At 50.3% G+C, this 14,649-nt stretch overlaps 4 protein-coding genes across 4 annotated transcripts; 3 read left to right on the top strand and 1 right to left on the bottom strand.

Annotated features, from left to right (window-relative positions):
• Nucleotides 1–4,762: 4,762 nt before the first annotated feature.
• ASPBRDRAFT_112692 (putative DUF221 domain protein) lies at nucleotides 4,763–7,783 on the top strand (the record flags this gene model as incomplete). The annotated part of the gene is made up of 6 exons (XM_067616681.1): nucleotides 4,763–4,813; nucleotides 4,898–5,366; nucleotides 5,425–6,039; nucleotides 6,096–6,422; nucleotides 6,484–6,882; nucleotides 6,939–7,783. 6 exons carry the CDS (start codon nucleotides 4,763–4,765, stop codon nucleotides 7,781–7,783), a joined length of 2,706 nt encoding a protein of 901 aa, XP_067484361.1.
• Nucleotides 7,784–8,102: 319 nt separating this feature from the next.
• On the bottom strand, nucleotides 8,103–9,064 carry ASPBRDRAFT_36309 (uncharacterized protein). Its single transcript, XM_067623481.1, has 3 exons — nucleotides 8,942–9,064; nucleotides 8,374–8,877; nucleotides 8,103–8,299 (listed from the first exon to the last, which is right to left on the bottom strand). Exons 1-3 carry the CDS (start codon nucleotides 9,037–9,039, stop codon nucleotides 8,143–8,145), a joined length of 759 nt encoding a protein of 252 aa, XP_067484360.1. The 5' UTR covers nucleotides 9,040–9,064; the 3' UTR covers nucleotides 8,103–8,142.
• An 815-nt stretch (nucleotides 9,065–9,879) lies between these two features.
• Nucleotides 9,880–11,308, top strand: ASPBRDRAFT_113931 (FAD-dependent oxidoreductase; the record flags this gene model as incomplete). Its single annotated transcript, XM_067616775.1, has 2 exons — nucleotides 9,880–10,869; nucleotides 10,934–11,308. 2 exons carry the CDS (start codon nucleotides 9,880–9,882, stop codon nucleotides 11,306–11,308), a joined length of 1,365 nt encoding a protein of 454 aa, XP_067484359.1.
• A 707-nt stretch (nucleotides 11,309–12,015) lies between these two features.
• On the top strand, nucleotides 12,016–14,555 carry ASPBRDRAFT_140644 (uncharacterized protein). Its single transcript, XM_067619171.1, has 2 exons — nucleotides 12,016–12,525; nucleotides 12,609–14,555. The coding sequence occupies exons 1-2, from the start codon at nucleotides 12,161–12,163 to the stop codon at nucleotides 14,212–14,214; spliced, it is 1,971 nt and encodes a 656-aa protein (XP_067484358.1). The 5' UTR covers nucleotides 12,016–12,160; the 3' UTR covers nucleotides 14,215–14,555.
• The last annotated feature ends 94 nt before the right edge of the window (nucleotides 14,556–14,649 follow it).

Here is a 14,649-nt window from a genome sequence, read left to right as displayed (position 1 = left end):
TTACTTCCGCAAGTTGCTACTAACTACCACCACCACCAGCACCACTGCCACGTAAGCCGATCTGCATCGGAACTCTCTTAACTTAATGTAACTAATTATACCTACCCACTTAGATTTATCCCGCGAGGCAAGTAAGAAACCCTGGTCATTAATAACTTGAAATATATCTAGTTAACTAAAATTAAATGCCGCGTATTTAGAGCCATTCTGTCATCCAAAAAGGATTAACTACGAAGTGGAAAATAGGATCAGTGGATCCAGAACATACGGTGAGGAAGACACAGAGAGAGAGAGAGAGAGAGAGATGTATGAGATCATTTAATCGCGCACGGACTTTACTTTCCGTAACTACGATTGAATATTCCCATTAACGGATGAGTATTCCAGTAGTTAGTTAGATTAGTCTGGTGGGAAGTGGAACATGTCACAAAACTTTCCTTTTTTTCCCTGCCGGATATAGAATCCGCTGGGGGGTAGGTACCACATAATGTGCTTGTGTACCTGCTACCTACAGAGTAGACTAGTTACTCGGTAGGTACACAATTTCTCCCACGGTGGTACTCCGTACTTATGGATGGTGGATGTGTCGATCTTCGTTTTTGGTTTCTTTTACTTTTTCTTTCTGATTGAATTTCAGTAACTGAGTAAGTTACTGAGTATTCTTATTTGTCTGTCAGCTGAGCATGGTTTGAGCTGATGGTGGCGGGATAGATACCATTTAGTTAATTTATTAATTAAATATGTTGGTTAACTAGTGTAAGTGCCACTTAGAAAAGGAATAACATGGCTGGGTGTGGGAGAATAATTGATTGATTAATTGATTGAGAGAGAGAAAGAGAGGGGTGTGGCTCACGCCACTGCTACTCTACCAACTTAATCACAGCACAGCACAGCACAGGTTCTGTATTCCATGTACTCCGGACCAAAATAGAAAAATCCAATAAATAAATACTACACCATAACAATTTAGTAGTTAGTAGTACTTTTGATCATGATCCCTGCTCCCAGACACACACATACACACTACTGCAGGCCGCTGTTTTGGGTCAGGGCCATGGCCCATGGCCCCCCATGCCGTCCGCCCGCCGTCCGTCCGTCTGTGTGTCACTCTCTCACGGGGGGACGGGAGAGAGAGGAATGACCTGTGTGGTACTGGTCCGACTGGCGGAAGTACGACCGGCTGGTTAAGCTTATTGCTTACGGTTGGTTGGTCAAAAGTAAGTAATTAAGTAAAACTTAGTGGATCTATTTTATGGTATTAAGTTAGTATTTTTTTTTTCTATTTGAAGTAATAATAGAATAAGATAGTAGGTTGTTTCGGGACCGTTGTTTATAGATAGCATGTGCTCGTGGTCGGGATTTCTGTATGTGATGCTTGTTTTGCAGGATCTAGCAGCCATCATCTGAGAGTATGATTTGTGCCACAAGAAGATACTAGGGTAGTATTGCTTGTTGCCAGGTTCGAGGTCGTGTAATGTGAGTACTACTACTACTACTACTACTACTACTACTACTACTACTACTACTTTCTTCATGCAAACCTTGCAGTCGGACCTTATGTTTGAGAGAATTAATCTGGGATTATATTTCCCCTTTCTCTTTGTTGCTTTCAGAAGTACTTCGTACTTAGTAGGACGTAACTTCTTTTCTTGTGTGATATGTGATAGGAAATATCCCTCACGTGATACACGCCTTCGGTTGATCCATCAACGTACCTTTTACAGCTTGTAGAACAGTCAGTCGACCCCCGGCATATACACCTTTATACGGGACGCCATGAAGTTTAGTATTAGTTAGATAGATAGTTTAAGTAGTACTCAGGCTAGAACTGGCGATACACTCCTCTCGTATCAGGTGTTACACTCTCTCCTCAAACGCAATGCTGTGGTAGGTAGCAATCTCAAGGATGTTGTCTCAGGTGGATACGATAATCGTCTCCTCGTCTGTGTCTCTCCAGTTGCTTGCAGCATGATAGATAGATAGGTGTCAATTACCTGCCCGTATCCAGCCACATGGCTTGTTTATTTATTGACGACTTTAGAGCGTTAGTATTAACGGAAGTGATCCATAATCTAGCAGAAGTTGATCCGGGATAGACATGTAGTAGTAGTTAGACAGTATGCATGCTTGTTCGTCTACTAGGCAACGGGATTTCTATTTGCCGCTGGTGGTTACTACTTACAACTTTGTGGCAAAAGCTGCTGCTACTACAGTGAAGGTGCATCGTCCCTTTCTTCAAGATTTCTATTGAGTATGATGTGGTTTAAATTATAAATAGCATCATCACTTGCAGAAATCACCCATAAACAGATCTACTTGACACGCGTAATGATGGACAGCAGAGAGGGAGAAGAAAAAAGCATTGCGCAAGTGACAACAAACAGATAGACACATAAGTATTCTTCCGCACTGGCGATCAGAAGAAGCAAAGCACTACACACAGTCACACACACCGCCGAGTTGAAACACTAAGACACGGCCGGCTTAGCGTTGACAAATTCTTAGCGAAAAAGAAAAAAGAAAAAAAGGGTTGCCTGGCTAGTAATTGGTTCCGATTTCCAAAGGGCAGAGAAGGCCCCAGCACGAGGCTGAAAGACGGGTTTGATTGCCTGCGGGTCCCATAGGCATCGATGGGATGAACCTATGACCCGAGATCCAAGGGACGATGGGGAGTGAGCCAGTCTTGTGGTGCGTACTCTGTATGTACGGATCATAGATGATGAACCTATTGAAGCGACCTGGTTTGTGTTTGCTACTGTGAAGAGGGCGACCAGACTAGATACTTACACAGACTATTAGTTAGTAGTAATCTAGTTGTGTTTACTGTGTAGCGCAACTGCATCCCCTCCGTTTCTACGGAGTAGTCTCCCTACTCTAAACCTGGCACTTACTACATACCAGTATAGCACTGCTTAAGAATGATAGATCAAACCTTTGGACACACGATGGCGCAAAATGAAACGGGCGGCCCGTGTCAGAATCTTCGCAAGTGAAACGCATGGCTCCCGTGGATGCTGTGGCTGGAGAAAAGGGTAAAAAAAAAGAGTCGCAAGCCAACCATCGGACAGATTCCGATCTTGGCTTTGCAACTGTCACGGGTCGAGGTTGGTTGCAGATTGCTTTTTACTATTATTATGATTTCCTACATTGATTAAATTATTGTTTTTTGCCATGAAATGAAATCACAGGTACATTCTAATATCCCACTGTGACACAATAGTATGATACTTTGATAACTCCTCTACTAACTAGTGGAAGAAATGATTTCATTGCCGCCGTTTGCGTCGGTCGCAGAAGTGCTGCCCCTTTTGACACCCACGCGGAGAAGACCGTCCCAACCAGCCATTGGATTCCTCCTGTCCTGAGAGAGGAACTGAAAGGTTCGGGCAGGTGCAAATTTGCCACCTTCGCTACCGGACGAAAAGCCACTTTATCTAGTCATCTACACAGGATTAACCAGCTGAGTAGCCATTCGCGTACAGAAGATTACGAGGCATGCCAGTGTGAATGACTGAAGGTATGGGAAATTCCTACCGAAAAAAGCGCGTCGGAACAATACCATACGGTAAGCGAGTCGCGAGTCAGACTAAAAGCCACTAGTCAATCTGCTAAGCCGATCTATTGGGACCAACTCATCCACTCGCGCGCCTTATCATCTTCCCTCGTCGGGTCTCCAGCCACAGTAGCCAAACACAGACTCTGCCCTCGGAAAAATGTTCAGCTTCCCTTCTATTCCTGGACGTCACCGGGCCACTGACGAAAGAGGGGAAGCTTCTCTGGGTGAGAAAAGGATGGGTGGTTGGGAATTGAATTCTGTCCCGGTCCGCGATGGCAAAGGCAAATGAGAATTCACCCTGGACCAGACAACTGTCGGGCTGGCATGATGCTGCTCATATCATGATGACGAGCAGTGGCTGAAACGGAGTGCGATCGTCGCTTTGCTGTTGATCAGCTCAAAAGTCAAAATGCAAATCTAGCATTTTGCGCTCAGGATCGGAATTCCCCTTACGCTGGGCCCCCCTTCAATCGTCATCGACTCCTCCACTCGCCAGGAGCGTGATCTGAGATCCAGAGTTGACCTGCGAGTGGCATCACCTCTCACTCGTCCTGCGCGGCCCCAAGTGGAGTGGCTTGTTCCCCTCGTGGGTGGCACTAGCTTCAAATCCTCTCTTCATTACACCAGACTTGACCAAAGCCCGGTTGAGCTCCCCTTTTAACTCTTCTCGTGATGTTAGCCCGAGATTTCCTTCACGGGAACCATTCTTTCGGTCCAGCCGAACCCATTGCCAATCCTGGGGGTCCAATTGGCATGCGTTGAGCTGTGCATCCAATCTTTCTTTGCCGCCTCTTTTCTCTGCCCTGTTCATTTTCGTTTTCACGTTCTTTTTTTCCCTCTACAGTGGGCAGATCAACAAACCCACTTCAAGTCCCAGGCGATCCAAACAGAAAAAAGGTTTCCTTCCCTTGGGTGGCTCCCCCTCTCCCTTTAAGCTTTGCGCCCCTTGAGTCTATCCTTTGCTTTTCTCATTTTTCGTTTAAACATACCTCCCTCCCTCCCCCTTTCGTTTCTGTCCAGCTGCCCTGTTTGGATCTCACACTCTTTCGATCCTGGCCGTGCCCTTGCCTGAGATCCCCCTCCCCCTCTCTGCGGTCGACCGCTCTCGATCGCGTGCGCCATTCTGCCTCTTGACGTAACCGCACCTATCTTCCACTTGACCACGGCAAACTCGTACTGCCACGGGCAGCATTGATTCGCGCCATCATGGCTATCCATGATGTCGGCCTGGAAGGCCTTCATCAGCTCTTCCAACGGGTAAGTCTCAATGGTGTCGTGGGATTGCACTCGGTCGCATCCCTCGATTGATGGGGAAGAGCGCATCTCTAACCCTTCCCACAGTCCAGCAGTGATGATCCGCAAAGCGCTTCCAACTCGGCCTCGGGCCTGGTTACGACCTTGGTCCCTTCCTTGATCTCTGCCGTGGCCATGGTTATCATCTTCATTATCTTGCGACGCAGTGAAAGTCGCATGTACATGCCTCGAACCTACCTGGGCGTTCTGCGCCCCTCGGAACGTACTCCCGCTTCGCCTACGGGCCTCTGGAACTGGATCCTGGGAATGTACCGGCTGCCCGATGAATATGTTCTGCAACATCACTCCATGGATGCCTACCTTCTCTTGCGCTTCCTGAAGGTTGTTTCGATGATTTGCTTCGTAGGAGCTTGTATGACCTGGCCCATCTTGTTCCCGGTCAATGCAACCGGCGGCGGCGGCAGATCGCAATTGGATATGCTGAGCATGTCGAACATCAGCTCCGATAAATATGCTCGCTACTATGCTCACACCTTCGTTGCATGGCTCTTTGTCGGTGTGTACTTCCCCGTAAACGTCTGGCTTCGTGTGTCCTTGGCTAATAGTATTGCTAGGCTTCGTCTTCTACACGATCACTCGCGAATGCCTCTTTTACATCAATCTGCGCCACGCATATGCCCTCGCTCCGGCATATGCCAGCCGTCTATCGTCTCGCACCGTGCTCTTTACTGCGGTCACCAAAGAGTATCTGAGCCGCGAAAAGATTCGACAGATGTTTGGTCCCGAGAAAGTGAAGAATGTCTGGCTTACGACCAACACCAGCGAATTGGACGACAAGGTTGCAGAGCGCGAGGATGCGGCTATGAAGCTTGAGGCGGCGGAGACGAAGCTCATCAAGTTGGCGAACGCAGCTCGCCTGAAGGCCCTCAAGAAGCAAGGTTCCTTGGAGGAGGGCCCGAACGCAGGCGATACTCTCTGCGATGACGACGATGAATCGGGCTCAGTTGCAGCTCGCTGGGTTCGACCCCAAGACCGCCCTACCCATCGGCTCACGCTCCTGGTCGGCAAGAAGGTTGATACCATCAACTGGGCGAGATCGGAGATTGAGCGCCTTACCCCCGAGATTGAAGAACTCCAGGCCAAACACCGGGAAGGTAATGCGGAGCTGGTGTCGTCTGTCTTCGTTGAATTCCACATCCAGGCCGATGCTCAACAAGCTTTCCAATCTGGTTAGCATTCCATGTTATTCTTCTCTTGTTGTCCATCTAAGCTAATCTGTGCACAGTGGCCCACAACTACCCCCTGCACATGGCGCCTCGTTACATCGGCCTCGAGCCCACCCAGGTCATCTGGTCCAACTTGCGCATCAAGTGGTGGGAGCGACTCATTCGTTACTCTGCGACCATCGCATTTGTTGTCGCTCTAATTGTCTTCTGGGCCATTCCCACCGCCGTGGTTGGCTGCATCTCGAACATCAACTTCCTGACTGACAAGGTTCCTTTCCTTCGCTTTATCGACGACGTACCAAGCTGGATCCTGGGTGTTATCACGTCTCTTCTGCCTACGGTTTTGATGTCCGTGCTCATGGCCTTGCTGCCGATTGTCCTCCGATGTAAGTTCCAATCCTAGGCCTCTATGTAGCGTGAAGGGAGCGTATTCTCATCTGTTGATAGTGATGGCCAAATTCGGTGGTGCTCCTAGTTTAGCTGCTGTGGAGTTGACTACGCAGAATTTCTATTTCGCATTCGAAGTGATCCAGGTGTTCCTGGTTGTCACTCTTTCGTCTTCCGCCTCCAGTGTTGTCACCAAGATTATCAGCAAGCCCACTTCTGCTGCGTCTCTGTTGGCTAAAAACATTCCCACTGCTTCGAACTTCTACATCTCGTACATCATCCTGCAAGGATTGTCTTTCAGTGCCGGTGCTTTGCTGCAGATCAGTGGACTCATCCTCGGCAAGGTCCTGGGTCGGCTGCTGGACAACACGCCGCGCAAGATGTACAGCCGTTGGTCCAATCTCGCTGGTCTGGGCTGGGGAACTGTCTACCCTGTGTTCACTCTCCTCGCTGTCATTGGTAAGAATTTGTGCTCTCTGAAGCTATTGGAATTGGCCAGCTGATAATGCATACAGCTATTGTCTACTCGTGTATTGCACCCCTTGTGCTCGGGTTCGCCACCATCGGTCTCTACCTCTTCTACTTCGCCTACCGCTACAACATGCTGTATGTGTCGAACGCCAACATTGACACCCAGGGCAAGGCCTACGTTCAGGGTCTGAAGCACCTGACGGTCGGCTGCTACCTTCTGATGGTCTGCCTGATTGGTCTCTTCGCCATCGGTACCGCTGCCGACGACATTGCCACTGGGCCCCTGGTCCTCATGATCATCTTGCTGGTCTTCTGTATTCTGTACCACATCGCCCTCAACAGTGCCCTGGAGCCCTTGATCCACTACCTGCCGAAGAACCTTGAGTCGGAGGAAGAAGCCCTGCTGTCTCGCGAGCAGACCAAGGTCAGCCAATCTGGTGAGGCATCGGATGACGCCGCCGCGGCCGCGGCCGCCGGCGCCGATGGCTCCAAGGCCCGCGACAGCAGCGTGGCCAACATCGATTCCGCCGAACGGGGTCTGACCTCCGACGAGCCCCAGGCCAAGCCCAACTTCCTGCTCCGGTACCTTCGCCCGGACAAGTACGACAGTTATGCACAGATGCGGCGTCTGGTTCCCAGCGGACAGGAGATCACCACGTATGAACCTGAGGTGGAGCGCGATGCTTACTTCAACCCGTCCATCAAGGCTCAGGCCCCTCTGCTCTGGATTCCTCGGGATGAGCTCGGTGTCAGTCGTCAGGAGGTCAACCACACGTCCCGGGTTATTAAGATCACGGACGAGGATGCCTGGCTGGACGAGAAGAACCACATCTGCTGGGACTTGGACAAGGGTGTTCCTCCGATCTTCAAGGAGAAGGTTTACTACTAGATACCCAGACGGAGGAAGAAGAAAATGATATGTGCCCACTGCTGCATGGTAATGGGAATGGGAGAATAGTTACAAAGATACTTTGATACCCAAGAGTTCGGGAGGCCATGTCTATGGGCTTCTGGGATATAAAGATAATACGGATGTTTATGTTTTTTTCAAATATTATTACTACTAACTAATGATGTTTTTCAAGTGCTGAGAAGAAATGGCCGTGATGTTTACATATATAAGGAGTAGATATATACCACATAATGAATGGTTGTTGGATGAATACACTACAGTAGCAGTAACATACCTTAAGATATAGTAGATAGACTGCATATTAAATATAACCCACCCAATAAATCAATTAATTACTACTCCCCCTCAACAACCCTCTCCCACCCCCTCCTAACCCCACGCCTCCTCATCAACCGATCATACCAACCCGTCACCTCGGGAAACTTCTCCAGATCAAACCCATACTGACCCGCCGCCGCGACATATGGGAAATGAGCTATATCAGCCACCGCACTGTCACCATTAGTCAACGTGTCTTTCACACTCCCACTCACAGAGAAAAAGGAAAGAAACTGTAATAGACAAACCATTTCTCCCCAACCAACCACCTCTCACTACCACCCCTCCTCTGCCGGGACAGATACTCCTCCAAATGGAGATATAGACTTAGTAATCTTCTTGCAAAGGGGATAGTCTCTTTCGCAGTAGCACTAGCACTACTACTACTTCCAGTAGTATCTTCTACTTCGGTTTCTTTGATTATTGGGAGTTGTTGTTGTTGTTTATGGGAATAGGGATGATGCTTATCCTCGTGCTCATGGCCATGGTCATGAGCGATCCCCATCCGATCTGCTAGCTTCGATAAACTCTCCTCTACAGCTGCATGTTCGGGTGAACGCGGTGGGTATGAGAGGTGGTGATTATCGCTGTCGTAGCGGGTGAGGAGGTAGGTGGTTATGGAGGGGAGGGAGTGCAGGGTTGTGCCGTGGCCGGTGCGGTGGATGTCTGTTAGGGTTGTTGTTGTAGTGGTAGTAGTTGGGGATGCATGGTGGTGGTGGTTGTGGGGGAGGAGGTGGAGGGTGTAGGGGAGTCTAGATTCATCCCTGTATTTAGTTATTGCTTTGGTGGAAGGAAGGAAGGAAGGTAGGGATGTACCGGAGCTCTTCGAGGATGATGGCAATGGTAGTGCCGATGGTGGAGGCTTTCGGGGTGGAGAGGGTGATGGTGCTAGGTTCTTCGTCGAAGACGTTCATTGTGCAGGGGCCATATGGAATGTAGATAGTGAGATCTGTGTAGAGAAAAAGCAGGGAAGGAATACTACCTAGCAAATGACGTGTTGCTGGATAGATTGGTTGGAGATAAGGCGATCGGGCAAATCTGGGGGAGAGTCTTGGTTGACGTCACGGGCATACTTGGTGTGACAAGGACTGGTTTCTTTTAGAACTGGCGATACAGAGTTACACTGTTTATGTCTACCTGTGATGACTTGTCTGGTTGTATTTGCAATGTTTGTTCCAATTCCCTACATACATCTCAATGTCTTCTCCCTTCTGCAAACTGATAATTAATTTCGGTATCAATGAGAAGCCGAGGTGTCACACCCAAAAGAGTAATACTCTGTAAGAAGTTAATCAAAATGGGCGGGTCTGGCCACGGCGAGCTTATGGCACGTCCCACCAATCACAGGCGATGTCCGGGCCTGGCTCGGTCGTCGTGCAGCTCGGCATTCCCTTTCTCGGCATATGATTGGTTGGTAATGTCAGTTTCGGCCGGCGGAGAAAGCGGCGTCATAAAGCCGTTACGTTTGCCGTTTTGGTCGTGAGCCGAAAAAGGGACTGTCTTGTCTGTCAGTCTAATTTGCAATTCTGCAAGATTGCTGCACACATTCCATCTGATCAAAATCTCTCATCCTTCCAGATGAACCATGGTTTGACTGTCCGATCCGCCACCATCACTGTGCCTGTGTGACTTGTGTGACTTGTATCCTCCCCGGGAGGGGTGCTATAAGTATCCAATTGTACTCCCCCACACCAGCCAGGAGCATGAAGGAGGAATTGGTAGCAGTCGCAGACTCCCAACCCCACGCGATCGTGATGCAGCCCACCCCTGTTCCTCGCGATATCCTCATCGTCGGCGCCGGCATCGCGGGTCTGGCCAGCGCCATCTCTCTCGCCAAGGAACTGGCTTCCTCCGTCCCCGACCTCAAAATCTCCGTCTTTGAAGGCGCTCCAGGACTATCTGCCTCAGGGGGCGCCATCAGTCTGACCCCGACGGCGCAAAATTACCTCGATAAGCTGGGTGTCTTGTCTGAACTCAATCGCATGGGCAGTGAAGCCGGCATCGAAGTCGATCTCATTGAACTTTTCTCCCTCCGCTCAGGTCGCAAACTGGGACCCCTCAAATTCACCGACGAGAATGGCTTCGGTTACGGTGGCTACAAGGGCCGTAGAGTTATGCGATATGCCCTCTCGCGCGCCATGTTATCCGTCATTCAAAGTCACCTCCCCAACGTCTCCGTGTACTACGATAAGAAAGTGGTAGGAGGCACCACAACCGACTCCTCCGTCACCTTATCCTTCGAAGATGGCTCCTTTGCTACCGGCGATCTGGTTCTGGGCTGCGACGGCGTCCACTCCATCACGCGCACTCGCATTGTTGACCCCGGCAACCGCTCCGAATACACCGGCATCTCCTTCATCCAGAGCGTCACCGATGCCCAGGATCTCTCCATCCCCATGCACTTCAACCAGACCGCCATCCATCTCACCCGCCACAGTTCCCTCCTCACCAGCTACTGCGACCCTGACCGTCAGAAGATCTTCTCCGCCGCCATCCTCCGTGTGAATGAACACCTCATTGAGCGCTACCAAGCCACTTCGAAAAGCGATTGTCCCGAACAAGCCAGCATGAAGATGTCCATCCGCTATCTGGTGCGCACGCAGTTTGCCAAATCCTCCCTTCCCAGCATCCGCGCACTTCTCGACCACACCGAGGATTGGGCCCTGTACCCGGTATATCAGGTCCGGCAACGAGGGAAATGGCACAAGGGACGGATTCTCCTCCTGGGGGATGCAGCACATGCGGTAAAGTCTCCAACCATCCCCAATACTTCAATGCTTCAAGCAAAAACTAATCTTCGAGATATAGATGCCTCCCCGCGATGAATCCGCCGCATATTCCATCGAGGACGCCCTCATCTTCACACAAATCTTCTCCCGCAACTTGCACGCCCCCCTCGCCACCACATTCCAACAATACGAGTCCATGCGCCGCGATCTCGTCAACAAAGTCTTTGACGCCTCTCGCCGTCTTTGGCAAAGTGATCTCGACAAGGGCTTGTTTCCGGGCCACGTGCGCGAACTCATGTCGCCGGTGCACTTGCCGCCGGGGGGATGTGTCCCGGGGCCAACGACAACGACGGCATCAGCAAGACAAGGCATTCCAGCGGCCACGCATCAGAGCTTCTCGGATCTGTCGGTGTATTCCTTGACCCGGGAGTTTCAGGGGGAGATTGAATCCTAATCGAATAGCTGGAGTTAAATACGAGGATGGCATATAGAGGTGTTAAAAGGTCCTTACTTCTGGTTTTTGTTCTCGTGGGGTATGTAATGTTTACTATTCTTCCACATGGATGGATTATAGAAAGGGCTGGGACCTGGATGGGATTGGGACAGGATAGGACAGGACTGGACATATAGAAATGAGCGTTACGACCACACTACAAGCAATGATAATACTGTTCTCTTAAGTCAAGTATCCATCTATCAATGTAGTATCCGGCCGGAGCGGTCATCCATGTAGTGATATACAAAAGACACCTCTTGCAGAGTGATACGAATCAGCCATTATAATCGCTACCTATTTATGAATTGGCATGAGAGTCTACCAGAGACTGAAATATTCATTAATATTTCTACTATAGAATTTTATGATCATTACCCATACTATGAAGCTAACTTGAAAGTTTGTGCCCTATTCTAGACTAGTTGAGTGCAGTGTAAAAATTCAAAGAATAACTATGTGATCATATTATTCATCTTGAAACCAATTGTAACTATACTTTATCTTCAACGAAGGATTAAGGGCAGATCTAGATGGATAATAATAAGTGCCATAATAAATGGTTCTAGAATGAGATCCACCGTGGCGTCACCGCCCGGGCGTGCCTGGTTTTCTGCCGTCCATTTTTTCCGTTTATCAAAAAGATCCCCGAAATCCCGTTGCTGCTTCTCCGTTCAGCTTCTCCCTCTCATCCTCCCATTTTTTCTCCCTTTTTCTCCCATTTATTTTCCATCTTCGTTGATTTCATTGTTATTCCTCTGTTCTTAATTGCTTTTTTTGTAACCCCTTCTACTACCCCCCAAGCTCCTCATCATGCTGGGCGCTTTCCGCCGTTCCGGCGCCGTCCATGCGCTGCGAGCTTCACGATCTCTGCTGGCCAGATCGACTCCTCAGCAACCCCAATGGCTTTCTGCTTCAGCGCCTGCGGTCTCATACGTCGCTCGTGCCCTCTACCACCCGTCCCCGGCTTTCCTTGATGCCACTGCAGCAGCTCAGGCGCAACTCAAAGTCGCCGCCGACATCGAGCCCCGGCTACCCAGTACCAAGTTCTACAGCCTGGCGCAAGATGGCCTGGTCAACGACAAGCTGATCCGGACTGTGACAAATACCATGAACATTGAAACCATGACCGATGTCCAAGCAAAGACGATCCGTGAAACACTGAGCGGCGATGATGTGTGAGTTGCTCTTCTTCGTCTCTTGTCTCCCTTCATTCATTTATCTGCAATGGCGGCTAACCTTCATTCTTCTTCCCATACAGCTTGGCGCAGGCAAAGACCGGAACTGGAAAGACCCTTGCGTTCTTGATCCCCGTTATCCAGCGGCTTGTTAGTGATCCCTCGATCAAACGCTCCCGCCCCTCATACCGTGGACACCAGGGGAGGAGAAACATGCCCGCCGATATCCGGTCAATCATCATTTCGCCGACTCGTGAGTTGGCGGAACAGATCGCCCACGAGGCACAACGCTTGGTGTCTGGATTGGGGTTGACCGTGCAGACGGCAGTCGGCGGCACCCAGAAGAGATTGCATCTGAACAAGATCCGGAACGAGGGCTGCCATATCTTGGTTGGAACCCCTGGTCGTCTCAAGGACCTTCTTTCCGACCCGTACAGTGGTGTCTCTGCGCCCCAGCTTCAATCTCTTGTCTTTGACGAGGCTGATCGCTTGCTGGATGATGGATTCTCGCGGGAGATCGATGAGATTAAGGAGCTCCTGCCGAACCCGAGTGAGGTCGACCGTCAGACTCTGATGTTTTCCGCCACCGTACCGGGCGAAGTCATGGACATGGTGCGTCAGACCATGAAGCCTGACTTCAAGTTCATCAAGACTGTTTCGGAGGATGAGGTGCCCACCCACCTGCGGGTGCCCCAGAAGGTCGTCTACCTGGATGGCTTCCAGAACGGCTTGCCTGCTATTCTGGAGCTGGCAAAGCAGGGTTACGCTAGAACCCCGAATTTCAAGGCTATTGTCTACTTGAACTCAACGACGATGGTCTCGCTGGCGAACGACATGTTCAGGCGGCTTCGGAACGATCCTGAGGACCGTACCAAGGGACATGCTCTCGGGCGCCTCCCTATCCTCCAGATCCATTCGCGACTGACTCAGGCGCAAAGGACTCGCGTCACGAGTACTTTCCGCAATGCGCGCTCCGGCATTCTCTTCTCTTCCGACGTGACAGCCCGTGGTCTTGATTTCCCCGACGTCACGCACGTCATCCAGTACGGACTCCCCAACGAGCGCCAGACCTACATCCACCGCGTGGGGCGCACGGGCCGTGCGAACAAGGAAGGTGAGGGTTGGATCTTGCTGCACAACAACGAGAAGCGTAGCTTCAAGCAGATTTTGGGCGACCTGCCGATTGAGGAGGATTCGACCACGATTTCCGTGGCGAAGGTCAACATGCGTGAAGAGATTGAGGATGACGGCTCAGAGACGAGCAGAACTCTACAACAAATCAAGTTGGCCGCGCAGGAGGTTCCCATCGACGACCGCGTGGAGGCATGGAAGTCCCAAACGGGTACCATCATCGGCAAACTTACACCTCTTTCGTCGACCCTGCCTGCAATGGCTGACCTGTCTAAGTACGGATACGTGCTGCCCAAGGTCCCGCATCTCCCTCAGAGAATCCAACAAGCCTTGGAGAAGGGCGATAGGCCTCCTCAGAGGTCCGGCCGTGGGTCCCGGGATTCCTACAGGCCCCGTTCTGGCCATGGCGGTTATAACGACCGCTACCAACGCTCTTCATCCCGCCAGCCCCGCGACTCCTGGAACGAAAGAGGCTCCTCTCGCCAGCCTCGCAACCCCTGGAACGAGAGAGGCTCCTCTCGCGGCCGCCGCGAGAACCGCTCCTACGACCGCTACTGATTTCGGGGTGTGACTTAGACGAAAAGGACAAGGCGCAATTTTGAGGCCAGGATCATTAACGCTCTTCGATACCCTTCCTATGAAACGCAGCCCTGCTAAATTTGACCTTTGTGAAACCGGCTTGTTTTAATAGTTGCCGGATACCTATCTGGGGATGAGCTTCTTGAATCATTTTCTTTTCTCCTTCTCCTTCTCATTGTGATCGGGCTGCGTGCAATATGTTTTCAAAAATTGTGTTCGATATATGGTCGGCTTGTATACTACATAACAGATACCACGTGAATATGGCATAGTCTCTACTCTAGATACAATATACATGTATAATATGATGGATAATTGATCCAACATATCACTCCCATTTTCGTAGTATGACATAGACATTGAATCAACTAGATGATGGCCTGCTTTGTAGTCCCCCTAGTAACTGACTGAGCA

This window comes from Aspergillus brasiliensis (genome assembly GCF_001889945.1).
Source record: "Aspergillus brasiliensis CBS 101740 unplaced genomic scaffold ASPBRscaffold_1, whole genome shotgun sequence".
Classification (NCBI taxonomy): Eukaryota; Fungi; Ascomycota; class Eurotiomycetes; order Eurotiales; family Aspergillaceae; genus Aspergillus; species Aspergillus brasiliensis.
The sequence above is the reverse complement of the archived record's forward strand: the minus strand, read 5'-3'. Positions and strand labels throughout refer to the sequence as shown.